Source organism: Podarcis vaucheri, assembly GCF_965113315.1.
Source record: "Podarcis vaucheri genome assembly, chromosome: 15".
NCBI classification, from domain to species: Eukaryota; Metazoa; Chordata; class Lepidosauria; order Squamata; family Lacertidae; genus Podarcis; species Podarcis vaucheri.
In genome coordinates this window covers 32,765,701-32,792,589 of record NC_138753.1, presented here as the reverse complement: position 1 = coordinate 32,792,589, position 26,889 = coordinate 32,765,701, and the positions used below count along the sequence as shown (strand labels likewise).

At 44.5% G+C, this 26,889-nt stretch overlaps 1 protein-coding gene and 3 long non-coding RNA genes across 5 annotated transcripts; 2 read left to right on the top strand and 2 right to left on the bottom strand.

Moving 5' to 3' along the window:
- Positions 1–2,046: 2,046 nt before the first annotated feature.
- LOC309519658 lies at positions 2,047–5,716 on the bottom strand. Its single transcript, XR_014213941.1, has 3 exons — positions 5,594–5,716; positions 4,415–4,525; positions 2,047–2,699 (listed from the first exon to the last, which is right to left on the bottom strand). It is a non-coding gene; the product is annotated as an uncharacterized lncRNA (long non-coding RNA).
- A 3,861-nt stretch (positions 5,717–9,577) lies between these two features.
- Positions 9,578–23,667, bottom strand: LOC309519635. Of its 2 annotated transcripts, XR_014213913.1 has the most exons (4): positions 23,537–23,667; positions 13,665–13,789; positions 11,538–11,657; positions 9,578–9,821 (listed from the first exon to the last, which is right to left on the bottom strand). It is a non-coding gene; the product is annotated as an uncharacterized lncRNA (long non-coding RNA). The 2 variants fall into 2 exon arrangements; XR_014213914.1 differs by lacking the exons at positions 13,665–13,789; positions 23,537–23,667 and adding an exon at positions 13,212–13,255.
- PATE4 (prostate and testis expressed 4) lies at positions 17,033–20,704 on the top strand. The gene is made up of 3 exons (XM_082200186.1): positions 17,033–17,105; positions 18,150–18,269; positions 20,320–20,704. The coding sequence occupies exons 1-3, from the start codon at positions 17,054–17,056 to the stop codon at positions 20,445–20,447; spliced, it is 300 nt and encodes a 99-aa protein (XP_082056312.1). The 5' UTR covers positions 17,033–17,053; the 3' UTR covers positions 20,448–20,704.
- On the top strand, positions 23,570–26,688 carry LOC309519630. The gene is made up of 3 exons (XR_014213908.1): positions 23,570–23,677; positions 24,522–24,641; positions 26,129–26,688. It is a non-coding gene; the product is annotated as an uncharacterized lncRNA (long non-coding RNA).
- The last annotated feature ends 201 nt before the right edge of the window (positions 26,689–26,889 follow it).

Below are 26,889 nucleotides of genomic sequence, written 5' to 3'. Positions count from 1 at the left end.
ACACAGGTTTCATTTCTTCATAAAGAATGCATGCAGAGGTGGGTGACCAAGATGACAAAAGGTCTGGAAACCAAACCTGATTAGGAACACTTCTGGGTGTTGGGTATGTTTAGCCTGGAGAATAGAAGACTGTGAGGTGATAAGGGTAAAGGGACCCCTGACCATTAGGTCCAGTCATGGCCAACTCTGGGGTTGTGGCGCTCATCTCACTTTAGTGGCCAAGGGAGCCGGCGTACAGCTTCCGGGTCATTTGGCCAGCATGACTAAGCCACTTCTGGCAAACCAGAGCAGGGCACGGAAATGCCATTTACCTGCCCGCCAGAGCGGTACCTATGTACCTATTTATCTACTTGCACTTTGACGTGCTTTCGAACTGCTAGGTTGGCAGGAGCAGGGACAGAACAACGGGAGCTCACCCTGTCATGGGGATTCGAACTGCCGACCTTCTGATCAGCAAGCCCTAGGCTCTGTGGTTTAACCCACAGCGCCACCCGCGTCCCGAGGTGAGGTGATAGCCATTGTCAAATATCTAAAGGACTGTCACATGGAAGATGGAACAATGGAATATGTTTTCTGCTGCTCCGAAAGGTAGGACCTGAACCAATAATTCAAATTTTCAGAAATAAAATTTGACTGAACATTAAGAAGAGCTTTCAGAGGTGAAGAACTGTTTCACTGTGGAACAGACTACCTCAGAAGGTCATGGAGTCTTCTTCATTGGAAGTTTTTAAGCAGAGGTTGGAGGGTCATCTGTCAGGGATCCTTCTTTGTGATTCCAGCATTGCAGGCGCTTGGACAAGATGACCCTTTGAATTCTACAATTCTATGAATAGCTTCCATACTTTATGGTGACCTTGGAGAAAGATGCAGAAACCAGCGCTTGGAAAGTTCATTGTAAGAAGGAATTACTTCCAGCCCCTGCTTACCAATCTTGAAGTATATTGTTGCCTATGTCTGTTTGCTACTCTTTGTCCACTGAGCTTCAGAAAATGACTGCCGGAGATGCTACAAGTAAAGTAGCAGATTTATTACCCCTCCTTGCTATTTTGTTTCAGCCAATGTGGTTTAATGGTTAGAGTGTTGGGCTATGACCTGGGAGGCCATGCTGCCAATCCTCACTCAGTCATGAAGCTCACTGGGATGACTTTGGGCCAGTAACCAACTCTTAGCCTAACCTTCCTCTCAGGGTTGTTGTGAGGGTGAAATGCGGAGGAGGAGAACCATATGCACCACCTTGAGTTCCTTGGAAGAAAAAAGTAATACAGTGATACCTTGGGTTAAGTACTTAATTCATTCTGGAGGTCCTTACTTAACCTGAAACTGTTCTTAACCTGAAGCACCACTTTAGCTAATGGGGCCTCCTGCTGCCACCGGGCCAACGGAGCCCGATTTCTATTCTTATCCTGAAGCAAAGTTCTTAACCTGAAGCACTATTTCTGGGTTAGCGGAGTCTGTAACCTGAAGCGTATGTAACCTGAAGCGTATGTAACCTGAGGTACCACTGTATATTAATGTGATTTTTAAAGGGAAATGTTGTTTTTCAGTGCTTATTGAAGACCTAGATCTTCCAATACATCTTTAAGTGGAGAAGTTAACTGGATTTCTGCATTTATTTATACCCCACCCTTCAGTCAAAAAGTCTCTCAGAGAAGCTTATAAAAATCAGTTTTAAGATGGTCTCTGAAAAGGCACAGTACACAAAGGAAGGAAGGAAAATCAAGCTCCAGCCCAAGTTCTTAAGTTCCAAGGGAACTATAATCTAAAAAAGGCTAGCTCTAGATTAGCAAAGCTGAGCACAAAGATTTTATTTTATTTTATTTTGTCTTTGTGGTTTATCACAATGGTAGTGGTAATCTGCCCATGACCAGCAGTTGAACAATCATGTGTTTTGATTCATTTTTAAAAAAACACATATAATTTTATTAATCTAGAATTTGAAAATAGAGATTTTCAAGAAAGAGAACCACAAAACAAATATAAAACAGATCAAAAGCATGAAAAACAAAAACAGTTGTAGCAACAGTAAAAATTAAAAAAGCAGTAAATATAAAATCAGTTAAAATCCTGGGCAAACTTTTTTTCTTTTTTTCTTCTTTTTTTTCTTTTCTTTTTTTTTTTTGAAATGTCTAAAACGTGGCTCTCTGGGCAATTGAAAGAGGCAGGATTTTGTTTTGTTTTGGCCTGATAGTACTCAATTATATGGAATACCGTGACCTCTTATTTGGCCCCCCGCCATGGTAGCCCTTTTGTGCTGGCACTCTGAGCACCTTTATCAAGATTTGAATACTGACACCTCACCCCCGCCAAAAAGGAAGGAAAAGGAAAAGGAAAAGGGAAAGGGAAAGGAAAAGGAAAAGGAAAAGGAAAAGGAAAAGGAAAAGGAAAAGAAACACTAAGGAGAAGGATCCATGGGTGACAAACCACATTATCCCACTTTCAGGAAAAGGGTGAGATTTCGGAAGACAATTTTGTATGGCAAAGCCTTTTAAAGCACAGCTGAAATGGTCTCAGAAGTATGGCTGCCATAAAGAAGCTCAGCCTAGAGGGTCTTGCTCCTCTAGGAAATGCTCAGGCATTGCAATAATCTTTTCCTTTACAGCAGACTGTCATGAGGCTGTGGGTAAGATTTCCGGTGGTATAATGACACCTGTCAGGTGGTATAGTGGTGCATCCTTTTTCCACATAAAGCATCCGTTCAACTGCAGAGGAATAAAAACAAATGCATAAGTCAGTTTTCTCAACCTTGGGTCCCCAGATGTCGTTGGACTACAACTCCCATCATCCCTGAGCTCTGGCCTTGCTAGCTAGGGATGATGGGAGTTGTAGTTCAACAACATCTGGGGACCCAAGCTTGAGAAAGGCTGGCATGATTGGTGAAACCACATTCAAAGAGAAGTCACGGCAGCTACCCTCCCACACACACATAAACATGCAGAGGGAATCCAATTTCCTTCTAGCCAGTAGTGCCAACTTGAACAAAACATTGGGCCCCACATTCACCCTACCCCCCTCACCATGCACCACTCCTTTCAAGCCAGGGAAGGGCCAGAGGTCGGTGGCAACATGGGCATCAGCTTCATGGCAGGGGCTCCTGCTCTGCTCCCTCCCTTGGTCTTTGTGCAGCACTGCAAAATTCAGGGTTTTCACTGCAAAACGCTGCAAAACTTTTTGCCAAAGTTTGGCACCGGTTTGAAGTGAATTGGACAACGTTGGGATTTTGGTGACCCCATGACCCCCGGGTTTGAATGTCTACTGCTCCATTTTTGGGGCGCTGCAAAACACAGGGTTTTTACTGACCAATGCTGCAAAACTTTTTGCCAGAGTTTGGCATCTGTTTGGAGTGAATTGGACAACTTTGGGTTTGGGGCATTAATTATGAGCCCCGCTTTGATGTATCAATTACTGCATTTGTGGAGCGCTGCAAACGTGGGGCCTTCACTGCAAAACGATTGCAAAACTTTGGCACCAGTTCTAAGGGGATTCCAGATTTGGGAGTTCATTAATGAAGCTATCCATGGAAAACCTGATCACTGTTTGCTCTGATTCAGTGGTAAAACATGGGTTTTCCTGGGGAAAGCACCAGCACCAAAACAAAAAACCTACTCAGATGTGGAGCTTTAAAGCTTGAACTTGTGCCTAGAAATGGCCCACCAAAGGAAGTCTGGATGAGCCCTAAAAGTAAAGGGACCCCTGACAGTTAAGGCCAGTCACGAACAACTCTGGGGTTGCTCATCTCACTTTACAGGCCAAGGGAGCAAGCGTTTGTCCGCTCTGCAGACAGTTTTTCCAGGTCATGTGGCCACCATGACTGAGCCACTTCTGGCACAACAGAACACCGACACCAGAGCAGTGCACGGAAACACCGTTTATCTTCCCTCCGGAGGGGTACCTATTCATCTACTTGCACTTTTTGGCGTGCTTTCAAACTGCTAAGTTGGCAGGAGCTGGGACCGAGCAATGGGAGCTCACCCCGTCGCAGGGATTCGAACCACCAACCTTTTAATCGGACCACCAACCTTTTGATCGGCAAGCCCAAAGCTCAGTGGTTTAGACCACAGCGCCACCTGCGTCCCCGGATAAGCCCTAGTCTAGCACATAGCAATAAAAGACAGAAAATAAGCCGGTGAGATGAGACATGTACAGAAGTAGCTCGAGGGAACTGCTACATTTGCTTCCCAGCAGTTGGATCGCTGCTGTTTACCAGAAGGGAGAAGGGCAAGGAGATTGGCTTGGTGCAAAGGCACCACCAGGAGCTCTGGAACTGCTTTCCCAGTGCTTTTGCAGCACAACCACCTCCTCACCTCTCTCCTTTCCAGTAAGCAACAGGCTCAATGACCCACATGCCATGAAACTAGTATGGCCACTCCATCCCACTTAAATTAACGCATAAGAGTTAATTTCAAGGCAAACATACCTTCTTTGATATAGGTTGTTTTGCAACTTAAGGCTGTGCATACATCACTTCCTTTGAAACAGATAAAACCAGGATATTGGAATTTGCACACCTTGCATTTGATAGCTTCAGCTGCTTGAAAGGAGGAAGTAATTTAGCATGAAATTGCATCACAACCCACCCCAATTCTAAATAGCTTCACGTGCATCAAAACTAATACAAGATAAAGTTACAGAATGATCTGAGGTCCAGTAAGCATTTACTGCTAATATATACGAGGCCATTTTGTTGTGGCAGCTGTTGGTCATCATTACTGATCTACAATGTGCAATCACAGGAATAGCTTAAGATAACATTTATATGGAAAATAAACTAGAATTCATTTTGAACAAGAATTATGCAGAGAACATGACATAAGAACATAGGAAGAGCTCTGTAGGCCTATCTAGTCCAGCATCCTGTTTTCATAGGATAGTGCTGGTGTAACCTTTCATCTTGTTAAAGGTGTCCCAGTAAAAAGGTAAAGGTACCCCTGCCCGTACGGGCCAGTCGTGTCCGACTCTAGGGTTGTGCGCCCATCTCACTTAAGAGGCCGGGGGCCAGCGCTGTCCGTAGACACTTCCGGGTCATGTGGCCAGTGTGACGAAGCTGCTCTGGCAAGCCAGCACCAGCGCAGCACACGGAAACGCCGTTTACCTTCCCGCTATAAAGCGGTACCTATTTATCTACTTGTACTTAATTGTGCTTTCAAACTGCTAGGTGGGCAGGAGCTGGGACCGAAAGACAGGAGCTCACCCCACCGCGAGGATTCGAAATGCCGACCATACGATCGGCAAGTCCTAGGCACTGAGGTTTTACCCACAGCGCCACCCGCGTCCCTAAAGGTGTCCCAGTAGTGTATGCTAAAAGTTGTCCCAAACACCCCTTATCAATAATGTGCATAAACTGACTTCATTAAAATCACTTGAAGCCTTGTTTACAGAGGCTCATGCCATTTCAAAAAATGTTAACATTTATGGTCCCGCTTTGCTAATAACAACAACAAACACTTACAGGACATAAAGCACATATGTATGGGAAATGCACAAAATTCATACCAAGATAGAATGGAAGAGACTTAATGGTTGCAAATGGTGTAACATGAAGCAATGGAATTATCTCCACACCCAAGACTGACAACACCCCATCTGTTTTACTCACAAAAGAGCAGAGCTAAAATGCCGAGAAGCACAACCAAGTTAATCATCTTGGGCTTTCTTGCCATTCTTGACAACCCAGAACAACAAGGTCTCCGTGGTGGAGATGGTGAAGGAACAACAAAACGTGACTCCAGATAATGGATTTAAACTCTCATGGAGACTATAGGCTGCTTCTGGAGGGACCTCGTGTTACATCTCCCACCTGCTACGGTGGTTGATTACAGTTTAGCAGCAAAGTACAGCCTAGGAACTGGATGTCCTTTGCCCATTTGAGTGCTCTGTTGCCAAATGCTGGACCATTAGGTGCCATTTCCATCAATTAGTCTAAATATAGGAGAAGCTGTAGTCTCAGGGAAGCCAGTGGGAGGCATAGAATGATTCCCAAATGACCCAGGCAGGTGATGGGTCAAGATGTGAAGATTATGAATTCAGTGTGAGAGTACCTTCAGTGCTTATATCAGAGGTGGGGAACCTCAGGCCTGGAGAGGCCCCTCCCTGGGCTACACACCCACTCAACCCTCCTCCCTGGACCCAGGTGTTTTAGTCAGTTTGCCTTTCTTGGTGCAGATAGTATTGATGTGATGTGTAGAGATCTTTCCTGTTCTAATTAATTCAAGAGGGTTCTGGAAGCTTCTAGCAGAAGGTTTATGATGTTTGGGTTATTCCTTCAGAGAAGCTGAGTACAGCTGGCTTAAACTGGTTTTGTTATCTCTTCCTGTCAAGGTCATGCTGACTATAATAGTAAGGCCAGAAGGAGCCTGGGTTTCACTCTCTTTCTATCTCTTTCCTTCTGGTGTGATGTTCTCTATATAGTATGCTTAGTGTTAAGTTTTAGTCTTCTTACAAGTTATTGTAAGTTTAAGTCTACTGCAACTGGATTTCTTATGGACAGTGCCAATCCTGAATGTATTGGATTTGTGACCATTTGCCTTCAGTTGCTGGATGAAATACAATTGCCTCTGGTCTATTTTTTGGGAATCCTGCAACATGTTTAAGTTTTTACTCTGCTAACTATACATTGGAGTACTTCTGTGGATCAATTTGAGTAGAGCTCCATGACAGTTTCTGTCTGGGTGGAATATGTCCTTCAACTCTGATAATGCCTCTTGCATGTCCTGGATGAGGAAAGTGAAGGGTGTGTAATTCTTTGCAGAAACTTACCTACCATGCAAAAGTAACATTGACATTTGTTGTTTCATCAACTTTTGTCTCTGGCCTTGCCTACCACTAACATGCGGTCTTTGGAAGGTTACCCAGCCCTGACATATGCACACCCTTGTGGTCTTAAGGTTCTTGCACAGTCTGCTTTTAAGGCTGGAATTAGAGCTGAAGACCATAATTATCCCAAGAAATAAGTCTGTGTGCTGTGTAAATGGCCAGGCAGGAACCAGACACAATGGATGTCCAAATTAACTTCAGGTTCTTCCCAGTTTGTGTTATGAGCCATCTAGGCAGGACCAGCACAAGGGGTACACATAAACTTGACTTGCAGGTATGATAACCTACCATCTACACTGCAGGGCTGTGTGCTTCTCACATAAACCTCTGCCCATATTTGCAAAAGGAAGGGTGGCAGGCAACAAAGACCACTGGGTTTGATTCAGACCGAATGATGTGACTTCAGTAACAAACCATTTTTTCTCACAGACCATTCAGAGACTACCCAATATGACTCATGGAGTCTAATCTACTTCTTCCCCCATCCCGATTCACTATTAGGACATTTCAAAAAGGCTATACAGAAGTGGGTGCAATTTGAAGACATAGTAACCCCTCCAGAGAGAATAAATCCTGCTGAATTACAGGCATATACCCTAAAATCTCTCTCTCTCTCTCTCTCTCTCTCTCACACACACACACACACACACACACACACACACACAAAATGAACAGCTTCTGCCTTTTTGGGGGGCCAGAAGTGGATGAAATTTGCAGGCAGTATCTCCCATTTTAAGAGCATGAATTCCGACATATTTCACAGCCCTGTAGTAGCTTTCCTGAAAGAACTGCTGTTACAGGATCGGGGTATGTGTGTCTTCTAATTCAAGATATGGCATAAGCTTTCATGGGCTACAGTCCACAATTAGGTTGGAACAAGAAACTGCTGGGTTACAATACATCAGAGGGCACCAAACCCTTTTACCCTCATGGACTGAATTGCAAACCTCGGCAGCACTTTGTTTTGTCTCAAATGGCAAAACGGGATGCTCTCCCTCTGGTGTTATCATCAAGTGTTTGGGGAATTATCTCAGTTAATTCACCCTCTCTTCATCCAGATTTGCTTGTGTGATGTTGATATGTCTTTCCTAACTATTCATTCATCCCAGATTTTTCAATGTGCTTCCCTGTCGCTTTCCCAACTGCAGAAATTCTGTGTTGTTGTTTTTTTGTTTTTTTTTAAAAAGCCTTGTTGCACTAGGGAGACAGAGCCTTTGACTCCAATTTAACTGTGCACACTGAAAGTTCTGGTATACGCCCCTGGAGCTGATGCCAATTTCAGACGGTTCAAACATTTTACATGGAATGAGAGCCAGTGCAGTGTAGCGGTTAGAATGTTGAGCTAGAACTTTGGAGACCAGGCTTCAAATCCTCACTTGACCATGAAGCTCCCTAGATGACCTTGGACCAGTCACTACCTCTCCATCTAACAAACCTCACAGTGTTGTGGGGAATAATTGAGGTGCGGAAGAATGGTGCACATTACATTGAGCTCCTTGGGGGGCAAGGTGGGATACAAATGCCCCACTTTGGACAAAAAGATTCCTGCAACACAGGGTGTTTGGCTAGCTGATCCTTGTGGTCCCTCCCAACTCTATGATTCTAAATGCAACAAACAAACAAACAAACAAACAGCACCACCTTGTACTTTGCACCGGACATCAAGATTTCTTGGGCTGGCTGTGCAGCCTACCTAAAAAAGAAAGAAATAATAAAAGCATCACAGAATCATAGAGTTGGAAGGCACTGTGAAAGTCATCTGGTCCAACCCCCTGCAATGCGATAATCTTTTTGCCCAACGCAGGACTCGAACCCTTGACTATGAGATTAAGAGCCTCATGCTCTACCAACTGAAGAAGATACACACTTCTAATTTCACAAAGTAGCTGCTGATTTGATATTTATTTATTTGTCTGTTTGTTTTTAAAGCCTTCCACCTTTCCATTGAAATACATGACCAGCCTGCATGAAAACCTTAAAACCCATTGAGGGACTCAGCCAGACACCCATTGTTGTGGTTGAACAGTTTATTAGTGGTCGATGCAAAGGGCCAAACTGAAGGACTGGCTCTGTCTATGCGAAATATGCAACCGTTTATAAATACCATGATTCATCTCATTAAAGACACTGTGAGAGGATGCTGCCTCATATAGAGTCAGACCATTGGTCCATCTAGGGTCGTTCTGTCTGCATCGTTGCCTGACCCCACACTCCATTTTAAGACTTTTAGCAGAAGCAGGCAAAGGTGGCTTGAATAATCCTAGCCTTCCCTTCCCCCTCAGCCCCCACTCTTGCATTTTTACTTTCTAACCTGGTGGGGGGTTTGGGCAAATTCACAACTTGCACACTATTTTGTAACATTTTATTTGGTTTAATAAAAGTGTTTTATATATATATATATATAGAGAGAGAGAGAGAGAGAGAGAGAGAGTTTTAGGGTTGTAATGTGGGAAGCAAAGCTCCATTGACAGAGCACAATTTCTGTTCCTTAATAGTTGAATACAATCCATTAAAACTAATTAACTTTTTTTTTACAAAGAAAAGAATTCCAAATTATTCAGATATTATTTTTCAGCCAGTTGAGTAAGGTTTCAATAGATCCATCAGTCAAACTCCAATGTTTTTCAACCCTAAATGAAAATGTTGCTATTGGCTGTGAATGGAGAGAATTTTGTCCAGGAATTTCCACCATCACTGCCCTAGTTCGTTTAAATTTTAGAGCAAAAATTTCTTCAGTTTTGGTAATTAAATGTTGATTCCCCCCCCACCAAGATATTTGAAATAAGAGAGGTTTCCAGGAAAAACAGGTGGCAATAGCATGAAATCAATAAAGAATCTTTTGCTTCAAATCAGGCAGAAGAGGCATGGAGCCCATTCATACACATCCCAAGCCTAGGGAGTGTTGCACATTTCTGTAGTGCAGCATTTGTTGACGTGATGAATGTGCCTTCCTCCATTTACATCCCTGCAGTCATAGGCACAGCCTGCTGTAGTATAAAGGAGAACAGATTCTGGAAAGGAAGAGAAAAATCAGTGAGCCCCCCTGTAAGAAGGCAGACTTCCTATCTAGTTCCTATTAGTTGCCTGCTTATATGCCCAACTGAACATCTGGGACAGGACCAGCCTAATACATTTTGCCACCTAAGGTAAATGACAAAATTCAGCACCCTCAAAATTCAGAGGTAGACTGCCCCCTGAACCTGGGGGGTGCATTTCTTTCCCTTTGGCTGTCCAGGCTCAGAGAGAAAAGCTGGCTGGGAGAGGTAGCATGGCTGCATGTACACCCACAGGAGCACAGCACTGCCTAGCCAGACACACAGGCAAGTGGCTTGGCTGCCTGGCTGACGGGGGCCTCCAGGTGCCAGATTGGCACTTACTCGCTCACCTGCCCACCCACTGGCCTCCATCATTTAAAGCCCTATATGGCCTTGGACCCTCGTACCTATGGGACCGCCTCTCCTGGTATGCCCACAGAGGAACTTACGATCTTCAAACAAAAACATCTTGGAGGTCCCAGGCCACAGAGAGGTTAGGCTGGCCTCAACTAGAGCCAGGGCTTTTTTGGCTGTGGCTCCAATCTGGTGGAATGCTCTGTCACAAGAGACTAGGGCCCTGCAGGACCTGACATCTTTCCGCAGGGCCTGCAAGACAGAGCTGTTCCACCAGGCCTTTGGCCAGGGCACAGCCTGACCCACCCCTCCTTTGGCAATCCTCACAGAACTCTAGCCCAATGGTTGCCATTAATTTGACTCTGAATTGGTTTTAGAATGAAATGATTTTAGAATGTTGTAATATTTTACTGCTGTTAGCCGCCCTGAGCCCGGCTTCGGCTGGGGAGGGCGGGATATAAATAAAAAATTATTATTATTATTATTATTATTATTATTATTATCCCTCCATTGGTCAGTCAGCCTCGGAGAGCTTTGTGCCCTTGCCCAGGCCCCACCTACCACCCCACCTGTCTCACCATGGCAGCCTCTCGTCTCCCTCTCTCATTACATTAGAATTCATGGACATCTAATGAAGCTGGTAGATACAGGACAGATAAAAGAATCCACTTCTCCACACAGCGCATAGCTGAACTGTGGAACAATGTCCCACAGGAGGCAGTGATGGTCACCAACTTGGATGGCTTTAACAGAGAACTGGACAAATTCATGGAAGGGAAGGCTATCGGTGGCACTATCCATGATGGCTTTGCCAAGGTTGGAGACAACCATGCTTTTGAATGTTGATTCTTGGGAACCATGGAGGGCAGAGTGCTCTTCTGCTGAGGTCCTGCTTGTGGGTTTCCTAGAGGCATCTGGTTGGCCAAGCAAGGTGAGCCAGTGGCCCGATTCAGAAGGATCTTCTTACGTTCTCATGGCAACCATGGGCAGCAGTGGTTGTTGAAAGAAGAAGACCTGTTGTTGTGGTCATGACTAAAAAATGCTGGCCCCCACTCCAGTCTCTGCAGCAGGAATGGGAACCTGTAGCTGCCCAGATTCTTCTGGACTACATCTCCCATCATGCCTGAGCACTGGCCATGCTGGCTGGTGGTGATGGGAGTTGGAGTCCAACAATGTCTGGAGGACAACAGATTCCCCATCCTTGGTATTGAGGGTGTGCATGCCAAGGGGCACATTTATTCACTGTCCTTTTAAGAATTCCTTTCTGGGCAGTAGAAATAAATAGATACACAGAGTCCCAAAGCAAGCGCCATTAGGACCCAGAATCACACACCTTACCTGTAAAGAGCTTCTGCCGGAAGCAGGACTCCCTAGATTGTGCTATACAGGGAGGCTTTGGTGAAGGACAGGTGCCATTCTTAAGTTCAAACAAACAGGTGTAGCATTTGAGGCTGTTGACTGGAGAGGAGGGTAGATAAATACAGAGTTGGGAAACAGCATGGCATACTTTTGCCTGACAACCCATTAGTTGACAAATGAAAATGTAATCAACAGCGGTCATGATATGCGGGCATCATTTGAAAATGTGCAGACATGCTTTGAACAGTTGCCGATTTCTTCATTGCCTGCAGCTCTTAAAGCAAAGGGAGGGGAGGCTTTTTGGCTCGGTGGGTCAGTTCTTTATCTCCAACACTACCTCCACGGGCCAACTTTTACAGGTGGGTAGGACCACCCATGTTGAATGACCTGAGGTCATCATGACACCAGGATGGGTAGACAGAGAGTGCAGTGGATGGACAACCTCAAAGTTAGACAGCAGTGGCACCGTGGAACTTACTACACCTAAATCTCCTACTTTGAGTCCTGCTTTCTGCAAGAATTGACTACCCCCATCAAACCTCACCCAATGGAATGACACCACCTGACAGACAGATGGGTGTGGTTTTCACAAAAATGGTCTCACATGACAAACTGGAATACATGGTGGGCCAGTGGACCAAAGGTTCTGCAGCCTCAGGGACAGCTTGGACAGTTAACTCTCCTGAAGCAGGTCTACTGTCCCAGACACTTTGATTTTAGTCTTTGGTATAAAAGAAAGTTAGGATCAGTGCCTTGTCCAACAGAAGCTTTCTACCCCAGAAATTGAGACCTTGTGGCCCTTAAGATGCTGCTGATCTCAAACTCCCATCATGCATGATCACTGGTCCTGCTGGCTGAGGCTGATGGGAGTCCAACAACATCTGAAGAGCCACAGGTTGCCCAACTCTGGGGTCCCCTAATCCAGCAAAGCCCAACAATTCCTCGTTTAGTTTGATAGGAGTCCAGTAAGCTGCCTTATAGGAAATACAGTGGTGCCTCGCAAGACAAAAAGAATCCATTCTGTGATTCTCTTCGTTTAGCGGTTTTTTCATCTTGCGAAGCAAGCCCATTGACGGATTAGCGGATTAGTGCTATTAGCGCTATTAGCGGCTTTTAGCGGCTTTTAGCGGCTTATCTGCTGATCAGATCAGCTGATAAGTGGTTTAGCGGCTTAGAAAAAGGGGGGGAGGAAAAAAACCCCGCAGGAACTCGCAAGACATTTTCGTCTTGCGAAGCAAGCCCATAGGAGATTCGTTTTGCGAAGCACCTCCAAAACGGAAAACTCTTTCGTCTAGCGAGTTTTCCGTCTTGCGGGGCACCACTGTAGGTCCATTGGCTGACCGAGCAAAGTATCACCTTTCTAAGCAGTTTTTGACCTTTTCTTGCCCAGGACAAGATTATTATTTTTCCAGTCAGAGCTCAGCTCCAGCACTTCTCAGAAAACAAGGGAGAAGTTAATGGTGAGCTCCAGCATCTCTTTTTCTAGAAAAATAGCACCTCCCAGGACCAACCTTGAACGCAAAAATGCATTTGGGGACCAATATTCTATCCCATATATATTTTATGGTGGAAGTGCTCCTGCAACCCACCTTTGATTAAACTGAGACTTTAATACAATTATACCGAACTGCATTTTAAAATTTTCCCTCTGACCTTATTGCTAACATTCTTTTCCTCCCATGCAGCTAATAATTTTCCATCCATCTGATTGAGTGGACACAGTTCTGCAGAACCTGATGCCAAAATAAGTCAATATGTCATTAAGGTGCCACAAGCCTGTTTTTGTTGCAACAGGCTAACATAGCACGCCCTCTGGAAACTGCTATGCTCTTGGTGTGCTTTCACAAAGTAGATAGTTCCTTTCTGTGGGGTGATCAGCAAAAACTAAAGCTGACTTGTGGGTCCAGGATGAGCTCAGTTCCTTGTATATATTAGAACTACTCACCTCTGCTTTCCAGTCTCCTGCAAGTTGTATGTTCAGCGGCTCAACCCAAAATAACCCCATCAGTTAAAAGAGGAATCATACCTTCCAGACAAGTACAAGCATAAAGAATATGGTCAGCTAAGGACTCTGAAGTTGCTGGTGGTGCCTGTTTAGAAACCTACCCATTGAAAAGGCAAGCAGGATCCATAACCCGAGTGACAAAAGCTTGTTCATGCTGTGAATTGCAACTCTCGCACCTGGTTTGTTCCGGATATTTATTTAGCCAGGATGCTTATGAAGGGCTGACCTGGAGCAGTGAACAAAGTTCCATTAAACATTAACATAGGTACAACAATCCCTTTCTAAAGATCAAAGGAGGAGCAACAGGAATGGTTAGCCTCTGAAACAAATGGCTCTTGTTTTTGGGCAGGGCTGCCAACTTTTCAACTGACCCCTGCAACTGTGCAGTTAACAGCACAGTGTAATGAGCTGGGATTGGTGTATTTAAGTAGATGTAGGTGAGAAGGCTTGGCTTTTAGGGGAGTGCATGGGGTTCCATGCAAGTGAATGAGTGGGCTGCTCCAGGAGGGACACAACTCTTCACCCCTCTAGACCCCAGAAACCTAGTGGTTGATTGATTCAGGCTAGTAACTTTTATGGGCTTACTTACAACTTGGCACCCAAGGGACAGGCCACCCATCACTAGCTTTCGAACCTAGCAGCTAAAAACAGTAGCCACCACAGTGCCCTTCAAATGTTCAAGCTCTCATCATCCCCAACTGTTGACTATACTGACTGGAGCTGATGGGGACTGAACTCCAGCAACATCTGGAGGGCATCACTTCGGGTACCAAGGTTGAAACATCCTAATTAGAGAATGCCTGGTGTGCAGACATTCCTTGCCTATCATGCCTCTCTCTTTCCAGAACAACCACGACGGAGACGAGCTTCCATAAATTTCCCATCCATTGCCTTTGTTTCTAACATTGTTAAAATATTATGGGATGTGTCCAATGCTAGTCCTGCTCAGAGCCACTGGAAATAAGAAACATGACAAACTTAGGTCTGTTCATTTCAATGGGTCTACTCTGAGTAGAAGTGAGTTGTATACAACAGTGGCATAGCGTGGGGGGTGCAGGGGGGCTGGCCGCACCGGGCGCAACATCTGGGGGGGTGCGCTCGCACTCGCAGCTCTCTGCCCCTACCGGGTTAGGGGGCGCAAATTACTTGCCTTGCCCCAGGTGCTGACAACCCACGCTACGCCACTGGTATACAATATATAGAATTTTGATTTCCCTGAAAAACATAGTTTGAAACACACGGATGCATTGGAGATTACACACACACACCCATGGGCCCTTGGAAACTTTCTCACTCTTTTGTGCAGTTGTTGTGTGATGTGGTTTCACACAGAGGCATTTTCTCTTTCTAAAAAAATCATCATTGTGGAAAGGAGCTGAAGCGACAACTATATTCAGGATGTAGAATGAAAGGAATGGTTTGTGCAACTAATTTTTTTGGCACAAACCTGCCAGTGTTTTGGAACTAGCTGGCAATAAATTGTGCTTGTTGGAGGCAGTGGTCTGCTTTTCATGGATCTGTTAATTTTAGTTTCTCATTTTCCCTCCTTATGTTCAGTTCATCACATCTCTCCATCTATGCCATTTCTGCATAGTCCATGGCTTTCAGAAGCCACTCCTCCTTCATTGGAACCTTCTCTTCTTTCCATTTCTGTGCATAAGATATCCTAGCTGCTGTTGTCATATACATAAATAGTAAGGGGATGTAAGGATGAGGTTGAAAGAGTGTGAGTTTTTGTTTAATCTTCATTGCTTTTGTTCTGTGGGAGTCACCAAAGGAGGATGTCAAAAGTGTTGACTTGGAAGGACAGTATGGTGTCTCTTGGTCTGTGTGTTTACTTGGTTGCCCTGCTTGTTGAGGTGTAGTGGAGGAGATTGTGATGGGGGAACAGAACCAGGTTGCAATGCCACCCACCCAAATAAGGGGCAAGCAGAATTCACTCCATATAATATCAATGCTTGCACATGAAAGAGAGGGAAAGATGGAAGAGTGTATATGCTGTCTGTTTGCACGAGAGAAAGAAAGTGGCAGGGAGAGGCATAACAGTGTGTGTGTGTGTGTGTGTGTGTGTGTGTGTGTGTGTGTGTGTCTTCACCTGACCTGATCATCAAGGGGGAAGGAGAAAGTGGGGTAGGAGAGCTGAAAATAATGTCTATTACGGAGAACAGCAACAACTGACAGAAGATAGACATAATATATTACAAGGACAGGAAGAAACATCATGGACAGAATAATTGCCACACACAAGAAGAACAAAGAGAGAGTCTGAATGCTCCACCTGTAGGACAATAAATAACTTAATGTGTTAATGTGAATGGAAGTCGTTAAAACTGCAGTTGGATATAAGGGATTGTTATTCTGACTGAAGTGAAATGGAAATTTATAAGATTTTGGAGTGCAGAAATAAAGTAAATAATCAAACCATGAATTCTAGCACACGGAGGGGCCACCTAAATTGTATAATTTGGCTTTTGAATGATTGGCATTATTAATGATATTATAATTCACCATTGTTATAAAAAGGCTTTTATTGGATTGTTGTAATTGAAAACTAATAAAAAATATTTTAAAAAAGAAAATAATGCCAATATTTTTGGATCAATCCATCAACCTCTGATGGATGATTTAGAAGGATTGGTCCAGCATCACTTTCGCTGCCCATGTGTGCCAGTATCTATACTCAGCAGAGATACATCTCAACGCAACTCCTTCCTTGGAAGCGTCTTCAGGGTTGAAGGTACACACGCAGTAGGCAATCAACACTCATGGATGCCATAAAGATTCAGTCAAGTGTAGAGGTTTACTTGACAGGTATAAAAGCATATTGGTAGCAACTATATACAGACATTCACCACTGCCATGGTCAAGGCATGCTTAGAGTCCAACAAGAGTCCAAGACTCTCTCTCTCTGCCTCTCTCACCACAAGGTGCAAGCAAGAGACTCACAACAAATTACACGGAACCATTGTTATCATTACTTCCTGTCACACTGCACATGTCCGAAGAACAGTTCCCACAGAAAATGTCCTTGTGTAGACAAAACAATCTCAGCCTTCTGCTGCCTCTTGGAACTTATTTTCTGTTCTGTGCTCTGTGCACAGCAGAAATTGCATGGGCAACAAGACTCGTACAGCATACAAAGAATTATTTGGTGTTTTGACTAAGATCATGTGCAATACCACTTGTAGGCGGCACATAATCTTTGTACAGACAAACAGTTGAAGGTGCAGAGGCTGGGACTGGGCAGAACAGGAGCAACCCCAATTCCTTCCCCCATTCATGCATGTGCCAAATGACTCAAAGGGATTAGATGTTCTGCATCAGCTGATCACAATGATATGCTCGTAGCTTTTCATCCAAACAAAACTAAAAGGTATGTCCTCTGTAGACCAATCACAGGTTCACCTCACACCTGATCCTCAGAGGTGGAGATAAATTCAAGTTGTACTCTTCTCACACACAGTGCTGACGTGAAGGCAGAAGGGGCAGCATGAATAGGCTTCTGAATATCGTGTTCTGGGTGTTGCTATCCATTGAGTTGGGTAAGTCAATTTCAGTTTCTCTCCATTTCTTCCCCACCCACCACCCACCCCAGTATTAAATTCAATTCTCTGAATTTCTCCATCAGCGTATACCTGATTCCAATGTTGTTACAGGAGCTCGAATAAGCTTTGCACCAGTTGCAGCTGAGGGAGCATGTTCAAAATGGCATATCAAGAAAATGGGTCATCTTCTGCTCATATAATCATTTTGTTGCTACCAGAGCCCTACATAGTTCTGGGTTGCTGCTGAATTACCTTCAAATGGTTATAGCATTAAAGATGACTAATGTATATTAAATTTCCATGCCACAACTGTGAAGCTTCTCTTGTGGATGTGTGATCAAGTGAGGACGGAGTTCGTTTCTGGTTCCAAGGCCTGGTATAGTCAATTATTTAATTTTAATTATTTAATTTGACTTTTTCATGGAGTCAAAAATAGAGGCAAAACCAGTTGATTTTATTGGATGCAAATTTGGAAGTGAATAGGGAGAGGTGCGGGCTGGATTTTCACCAATGAAAAGTGAAATTTCAGGTATATTAGGGGCTCTGCACCTTCTTTGCTTCATTTACTGACCCTGCTTAACTCCACACTCTGCCATACCCCCTTGTCAACCCCCTGCCCTTTGCACCTCACCCAACCTCCTGTCTTGGTCACCCCTCTTCCCACTCCCACTTCTGCAACCTCACCACTCACCAACCCCCCACCCTTCCCATGATCCTTGCCAAATTCCCCTTACGTCTTGGCCAAACTGCACCCCTTCCCCCTAGACCTCCCCCCAACCCCTGCTCATGCTGCCTGCCTCACACCACTGCCATTTGGGGGCCTTTAAATGCGAACTCAACTGTATCTCTACCCTACCCCTTCAAGTGTGTTCTTTTTGTATGTTAAGCCTGTTTTACAACCCACACGTAACAGAGTAACACCCACCACAGGCAAGCAGGTAGAAAAAGAACAGTGTCCTCTTGTCCTCTGGGACCAGGTCAGTTTAGCAGCCAATTCTCTTTCAAAGTTCATAGTTCACTTCCTGGTTCCTCTTCCCCTAGTTGCTGGCATCAAGTGTTCCCAGTGTGCATATCAGCTCCCAGGTAAAGGGTGCGAGAAATGGAGACGTCCGTGCAGACTGCAGTCAGGGGAGTCATGCTACAAGCAGATGGTTTATTTTGGTAAGTGATTATGGTTACTCACGACTCAGATCCTGTAATATATCCCAGGACCACATAAGCCCTTGCAGCTTGATTACTCAGATCATTGGAAGGAGCACTGCTAGTTGTCCCCATGTTACAGAGGCCCAGCTGGCCTTCACTAGAAGCCAGGCATTTAGTGTCACTGGTCCCTTGCTCTTCTAACACAGATGTGGCAGGCGCCCTCGCTCTTGATTTTCCAGTGTCTCTTGAAGACCTTTCTATGCAGACAGGCCAATGCGACTGTTTAGCTTATTTCTTTTTCAACCTGTCTTTTTAACAATAATTTTCTATGGTTTTTATGGTGTTTTATTTTATTGCATGTACGCCACCACGCCCTATTGTGTTAATTGGTGGTATACCTAATGCTATTGTAAATAAATAACCAAGAAAGAAGCCTTTCTCGGAGCATATAAATGGGTTTTCTCCACATCATCACAAGGCAACCACAGCCAACTTCTACAGCAATTAATGGACAGAGCTCCCAGAATTATCATTTTTGGACACAGGTAGGTGGAAGTGGATTTTATGGAGTGCTATTAAGTAATCCGGGACGCGGGTGGCGCTGTGGGCTAAAGCCTCAGCGCCTAGGGCTTGCCGATCGAAAGGTCGGCGGTTCGAATCCCCGCGGCGGGGTGCGCTCCCGCTGCTCGGTCCCAGCGCCTGCCCACCTAGCAGTTCGAAAGCACCCCCGGGGGCAAGTAGATAAATAGGTACCGCTTACCAGCGGGAAGGTAAACGGCATTCCGTGTGCGGCTCTGGCTCGCCAGAGCAGCGTTGTCACGCTGGCCACGTGACCCGGAAGTGTCTGCGGACAGCGCTAGCCCCCGGCCAATAGATGTGAGATGGGCGCACAAACCCCAGAGTCTGTCAAGACTGGCCCGTTCGGGCAGGGGTACCTTTACCTTTACCTTTATTAAGTAATCCAGTACATTCTACAAAGCAATCCTACAGGGTGTGGGAGGGAGGGAAGACTCATGGTGGAGCCATCACCATTTCTTAAGTCAGGGGAGAAGAAATGTGTGTTGGGGTAGGGGGTGATTGTTTTTCATTTTTATCTTTGGTTCTCTTCCATGACTTCTAATAGGAGTGAATTAACTCAAGCTCTCAGGCTGGCAAAGTTTCCGGCTCTGTTCTGGGGCATGTTGGGGGAATGAGGGAGACTCAGAGCCGAGATTCTCTTGGAACTCCAGCCTGCAATAGAAGTCCATATTCAAGAATCCATGCATTCACAGGAGCAATAAGTAAAGGAGTAGGACCTTAGGGAGTGGTGAAAATGATCAGCTTCACAGCCAGAACAGAGGTGGAATTTAACTCTTTCTTTCCATGTGCAATCCTTCCTCTGAAGCTACCATATGTATCAGGAGGAAATCCCCACTGGTGTCAGTGTGGAGAGAAAGGAGCCATCCAGATGAAGCAAGCAGGACCTCTGTGGACACTGTTCTTGTTCACTCTCTCATTAAATGCAACCTGTTGTCCATGTTTTCCAAGACAAGTGACTAGAGGGTGGGGAGTTTATAGGGCAAGTAAGAATGGTAACAAGGTGGGCTGGTGTGATGCAGTTCCTGAGAACAGTAGGCAAATCCTATCAATCGGGGTTGCCAACCACTCATTAAAAAAACAACCAGTCTTATCTGCTCATGTTGTCTTAGCAGCACTCTGCTCTGCAGAAATTTATAGACGAAATGTTTCACAGCACAGATATGAGAATGATGATTAACCAATCACTTTCCACACATATCTCAAGGTGATATATAAAATTAAATTAAACAGGTATATAATCAGCTGAATGGCTGCAGACCATGAGATTCTTAAAGGCAGAGAAGCAGAGGATACTCAAAGTTGGCAACCCTACTACCAGGTTTTTGCCTCTGAAACAATGGTACAATGATGGCAATATCTATGGTATGATCCTATGTTATCTGGAAGAATTCACTTGTAGATGTGTGATTGACATCAAAGCATTTGATCAGAAGGAAGGGGGAGGAGTTTGCCAGTACCTGGATACACCCTTATATTTCTTCCTTTACAGGACGAACTCCTCTCCATACCATCAAGGGCTGTTCTTCAGGTTGCATAAATGTATTGACACCAAAAAAGCCTAAGACTGTGAGTGAAGTCTATACTTGCTGCTCTGATCGAAATTTCTGCAACCACTAAGGCACAGAAGTGGTGTTTCAGTGTCAGTGGAGAGCACCATAGATTCTGCTTTCTGGGTGAAATTTCAAGGGCTGGAAGCTACTGCAGGTCTCCTTTCTACAGATACCTCTTCCTCTTAAGGCCAGGCTAGATGAGATCAAATATTTGTTTTCTTCATGCCCTCAGTATCAAAAAATACAAGATTGTAACTATTTCCAACCACAGTTCATGCTTTAAAAATAAATGCTCAGGCTATCAAAAGTGCCTATTTCCACCCACTTTAAGGAAATATTTAAATTACATGATGCTGGGGAAACAATTTTTTCCCTATCTCATAATTCTAAAACCAGGGCAATCCAATGATGCTGAATTTTGGAAGATTTGGGGCAGGGAAAAGGTCCTTCTTCACATAGTGCATAGTTCAATATATGAAAGTCTCTCTCGCATAATGCAAAAGCGGCCACCAGCTTAGATGGCCACAAACAGGAAGCAGCTGCAGAAAAGGCCTTCTCTCATGTTGCTACCCTCTGGAGCTCTCATGGAGGAGGCACATGAGAAAGGGCCTCAGATGATGATTCTCTCCTATTTCTAGCTTCCAAAGCAAATTTTCGTCAGTTTATTTCAATTGCAGATTAATGCGGAAATGGTGTTGAAATGGTTTATAAGTAGCACGGACCAGAAACAGTCTGATTACTCATCCCTGCATCTAGCTTTGTATTGCATACATTGACTGGCAATAACTTTCCATGGTCACCATCAAGGCTGACCCCACCATTGGGCACTCTGAGGAGGCTGCCTTAGCTGGCAGATGCTGAGAGGGCAGAATAAATCCAAACTAAAATGCTAATGAATTTTCAGTGTTTGGAAGAAGGGAATGTGGCCTCTGGGTTGACAAGGGTTCCCCATCCCTGAAATGGGGTATCACCTTGTCCTTTTCCTCAGATGGGTCATCTCTGGGCTCCATACTCTCTCTGAACCTGGAGGTCTTCTTTAGCTGCCACGACTAACAACCATGGATAGGCCACTCCTCCATAAATTTCCCTGATCCCCCTTTGAAGCTGTATAAAGCCATCTAAGTTAATGAGTTACTGAGTTATCATTCAACCCTGAGAGATGTCAATCTGACATTTTAATGAATGGCTACAGCTAAGGTGGTTTGATACTTATGCGTGAGCATTGGGTAGGCACTGCATCACACTTCCCCCATTGATTCTCCCACCCAGCAAGAAGCACATCTTCATACTGCAGCAGAAAGGAATGTAGGGATACCTGTTAGATCATCTCAGGGTGAAAAAAACCATTCTGAGTTTCCAGCTGTACCAACAGATGGTACATCAAAAAAGAACATCAATGCTTGGAACAAATCCACCTCAATCCGCCTACTCTGTCCAAATTGGTTAATAAACCAAGGGACTTGCAATAGATATGGGTTGCCTTTTACACTCCTATAGTCTATGAGAGGAGCTCCAGAACTTGATCCATTTCAATGTGAATAGATTAAAGCCATTGATAATCCCTAAACCATTAATTAATGGTGCTGGAGGAAACCCTTGAGAGTCCCATGGACTGCAAGAAGATCAAACCTATCCATTCTGAAGGAAATCAGCCCTGAGTGCTCACTGGAAGGACAGATCCTGAAGCTGAGGCTCCAATACTTTGGCCACCTCATGAGAAGAGAAGACTCCCTGGAAAAGACCCTGATGTTGGGAAAGATGGAGGGCACAAGGAGAAGGGGACGACAGAGGATGAGATGGTTGGACAGTGTTCTTGAAGCTACCAGCATGAGTTTGACCAAACTGCGGGAGGAGGTGGAAGACAGGAGTGCCTGGCGTGCTCTGGTCCATGGGGTCATGAAGAGTCAGACACGACTAAATGACTAAACAACAACAACAAACCATTAATAGCAAATGATGAATCTAAGCACCATGAATTTGTCTAGTTTCCAATCAAAGTCATGTAAACTGGCGAGTTATCAGCCACAATGGGTTATGATTTCAGTTGCTTTGCACTGTAGTAGCATCCAAATATTTGTCCTTGAGGGTTTCCAGGGGCAACCAACAAATGAGAGAAAGAATGAAACATTTGTGGTCCTGGTGGCCATCAAATGCAATAGGAAAATAAGGTGTTAGGAGCTTTAATGTTCATTAAGTTGGGAGTTTCTACAGGTCCAGTTTTTCCAGACAGACATGGAGCCCCTCCAGGCAGGTGTTTATTGAGGATGTATTCTGCAACGTGTTATTGACATGATAATAGTACAACAGTGGTACATTTATTCTGCTTTGTCCTATGATGCTTCCCTGATCTTGCCACATTACTGCTGCTCAGAGGGGTTATAGTACAATAAAAGTGTGTGGTTGGAGGGAGGAATAAACCAGAAATTTTGTGGTATAAAAAGTTATGGAATTTCAGCACACACTTATAAGATAGGAACTGATTGGAAATGAAACAGTGGGGCCACCCCAAAACTACAGCCACAAAGAGTATTGAAAGTGAGATGTATAACCAACCTGATACCATCATTAAAGCACAATAAAAAACACATCCAGATGGGTTCAGCATTGTGATATCACAACATACACCTGAGTTCTCTGCACAATCAAAATCTGGGTGGTGGATGGAAGCAGTAAAAAAAATGGGGGGGAGCAATGAATTGATGAAACATTTTTTAAAAATCCAGGATATGGACAAGAAAGGTTTGCTCCAAAATCCTCCCCTAAGCCTAGATAGGATAGAATGATAATCTCAATCCATGTCCCTTCTGTTGCTCACCTACCCATCTGATGGTATGTGCTCAGTATAAATTGCATGCGCGCCATGACTCATACATCATACAAAGACTTCTAGGGAACCTACACTCTTGTATTGCTTCTTGGTGTTTTAGCTAAGATCACGTGTAATACCACTTGTAGGTGCCACATAATCTCTGTACAGGCAGTCAGTCGAATATGCAGAGGCAGGGACTGGGCAGAGCAACTCCAACCCCTTCCCCCTTCGTGCATGCACCTAATGACTCAAAAGGATAAAACATTCTGATCACAAGGATGCGTCTGGGGGTTTTCATTCAAGCAAAACTAAAAGGTGTGTCCTCCAGAAACGAATCACAGGCTCACCTTACATCTGATCGTCAGAGGTGGAGATAAATTCAGATTCCAGCTGCACCCTCCTTGCACATAGTGTTGACGAAGGTAGAAAACAGAACATGAATAGCCTTCTGTATCTCGGGTTCTGGCTGCTGCTGTCTGTTGAGATAGGTAAGTCTCTGGTGGGTAAGTTTCTTTTTTTTTTTTGAGTCTTAAATTCAGTTCTCTATATTTCTGCATCAGTCTGTGATGGTTGCTGCTGCTGCTGCTGCTGCTGCTGCTGCTGCTGCTGTTGTCAAAACGCCCTTGTGAAAGTTTACTGAATGTTAGCCTGCATGCATCTCAATGTACGCATACAAACTTTTGAATGATATTGTCGCTAATGTACATACATCCCCCAAAGTCTAGGGCCAATTGAATCTGAGTATGTGTGCGCAGATCAATATAGCTGACTGATTAAGTAGGTAGGTAGGTAGTCTCCTTTTAACCAGCAAGGCTGCTGTGTGTTCACCTGCTAAATGTACAACTGTCCTGTAGAGGAGAATGAAATAATGAAGTAAGCTGCTTAAACAGCCACCCACTCAGACTCAGGACCACCTTTTATGCTTCTATGATCTGGAGAAAATTATCAAAGGGCCCTGCAGGTTTAGCATCAAGACAGGAAGTTTCCCCTCTCCTGCACCCTGTGTCTATAGGGAGTGTAGTCAATTCCCCCCATATAGAGCAGGAGGAGGTAGAGAACACAGCTGCAGAGAAAGGTGTCCTGGACAGAGATTCTGTGCTCCTCTCCCAGTTCTCTCCCCAAGGTACTTTGATATGCGTTTGGAGGTTAGTGAGTTCCCTTTGCACATTAACTCTTCCACCTTTCTTTCTTTGTGGCTTACCAAGAATGGGCTGACATTGCAAGCAAACATTTTGAAAAGCAAGGAGTGAATTGGCTCTGATGGATTGTTAACAGGCCGGGTGATTTTTGCACCTTTCACCTGTTGATCTCATCGTCTTTGCTTTTCTCTAGTTGTCAGCATCAGATGTGCTCACTGTTATTTTCAGCATCCGAAAGGTACCTGCCTTGAGCGGAAACGTCCTTGCAGATTGCACGTGGGGAAGTCTTGCTACAAACAGACCGTCTACTTTGGTATGTAATGACAGGACCACAGAATCATAGATTCTGAATCATAGACCATAGAATCATAGACCCACATTGTAGAGGTGGGACCCCAAGAGACATCTAGCTGCAATGCAGGCATCACAGCTGAAGAATCCCAGATGGCCACCCCAATGTCAGTTTAAAAACCTCCAGTGATTGAGGGTACACCACCATCGAAGGGAGTTCATTCCACTGTCAGACAGTCCTTAGCATCAGAAAGTTCTTCCTATTGTTAAGTCAGAATCTTCTTACTTGACATTTGAATCCATTTGGTTTGGGTCCTACCCTCTGGAGCAGCCATTTAGATCTTCAAATAGTTACCAAATTGGAAACTGCTTTACACTGAATCAAACTATCAGTCCAGCTGGCTCAGTCTCCTGGTATGTCCCACGGAGGACCTTACGGTCTTCAAATAAAAACATCTTGGAGATCCCAGGCCACAGGGAGGTTAGGCTGGCCTCAACCAGAGCCAGGGCTTTTTCGGCCGTGGCCCCGATCTGGTGGAACACTCTGTCACGAGAGACTAGGGCCCTGCAGGACTTGACATCTTTCCACAGGGCCTGCAAGACAGAGCTGTTCCACCAGGCCTTTGGCCAGGGCACATTCTGACCCCCTCCTTCTGTAATCCTCATAGAACTCTAGCCCAATGGTTGCCATTAATTTGACTCTGAATTGATTTTAGAATGCATTTCAATTAATTGATTATGATTTTATGTAAACTGTGTTATTTTTACTGTTGTTAGCCACTCTGAGCCCAGCTTCGGCTGAGGAGGGCGGGATATAACTAAAATTTTATTATTATTGCCTGTACTAACTGGAAGTAGCTTTCCAACCTTTCAGCCAAAAGTCTCATTCCATCCTACTCAGAGATGCCAGGAATTGAACATGCGATTTATGCATGCAACAAGGCAGCTCTACCACTAAGCTGCAGCCTTTCCCCAGGTCAACAGAGTCGCTTTGACTGAATCGTCAGACATCTCACAGTGGTTCCCTTGTGTACAATTTGTGGGGGAAGTGTGCTTTGGGGCATTTGCTGTGCGCTCTTGCAATCATGGGCAGTTGCAGTCAAGGACGTAATGGACTGGGCTTCTCAGTCCAAGAAGTTACAATTTATAGGTAGCATGCATCAAGCATGTCCAGTAACTTAAATGCAGGGATTAAGGGGTGATGTGGTGCAGTCCTCTGAAGACAGGATGTCCTCTCTCCTAATCAGGGCTGCTGTCTGCTCAGAAGTAAAAAACAGCAGCCTCCTCTATTCATGTTGGTTAATCACCCACTCTGTCTTGCACATGAAGATGAGAATGGTCACCTGCTAATGCTTGCATCCCATGTTGTTCAGGAGCACAGGCTGGTGAAGGTGGCAACCTTACCAACTCTCCAAGCCTGAAACAATGGTACAAAAATGAGAGAGGCACTAGCTTGGTTTCTTATTATCCATAGATGTTGTGGTCCCACTAATCAATCTTCTTCTACAGGAAATACTCTTCTCTTTTCCAAGAAGGGCTGCAGCACCCAATGTGTTAATGTTCAAGAAAAGCCAGCAGAGAATACCATCACCCAGACTTTCAAATGCTGCTCTAACAGAAGTTTCTGCAATCTCTAAGTGGTGTTGAGCATCTGCTTTCTGAATGAAGGTTCGAGGGTTGGAAGCTTCTGCAGGCCTCTTTTCCTTGAATACCTCCCAATCGCAAGACCAAACTAGAGGCCATGATCCCTGATAAGGTGTCTCATCTTTTAAAAATGTTGGCAAATAGTAGCTATACCAAGGAAGAAGAGGAGATGGAGATTCAGGTCTGTTGTAAGGAACGGCAAAGGGATTTAACACTTCCCCTGAACTCTATTTTCCAAAGGACAATCAAGATCTGGCCTCCGCCTTCAGCTGCCTCATTACCAAAAACTTTGACATACACACTCATTTGATTTATTGAGCAGAATTTGTTCACTGCTCAACTGTAAAGGAAGCCTATAAGCAGTTTATGGAGAATATAAAATTTAAGTTTGCCAGTGCATCAAATAAACAGCAAACGTCAAAGATCTCCCACCCAGCTTGTTTTCCACTTCTGGTATGAAAAATGCTAAACCATAACAATTCCAAACCACAGTACATTTTTGTTTGTTTTTAAAGCTGACAATTTCCACCCACTTTAAGGGAACACTTTGTCCTTCAGAGGTTGCTAGATCACAACTCCCATCATCCCTGCCCACTGGCCATGCTTGCTGGAGTTGATGGGAATTT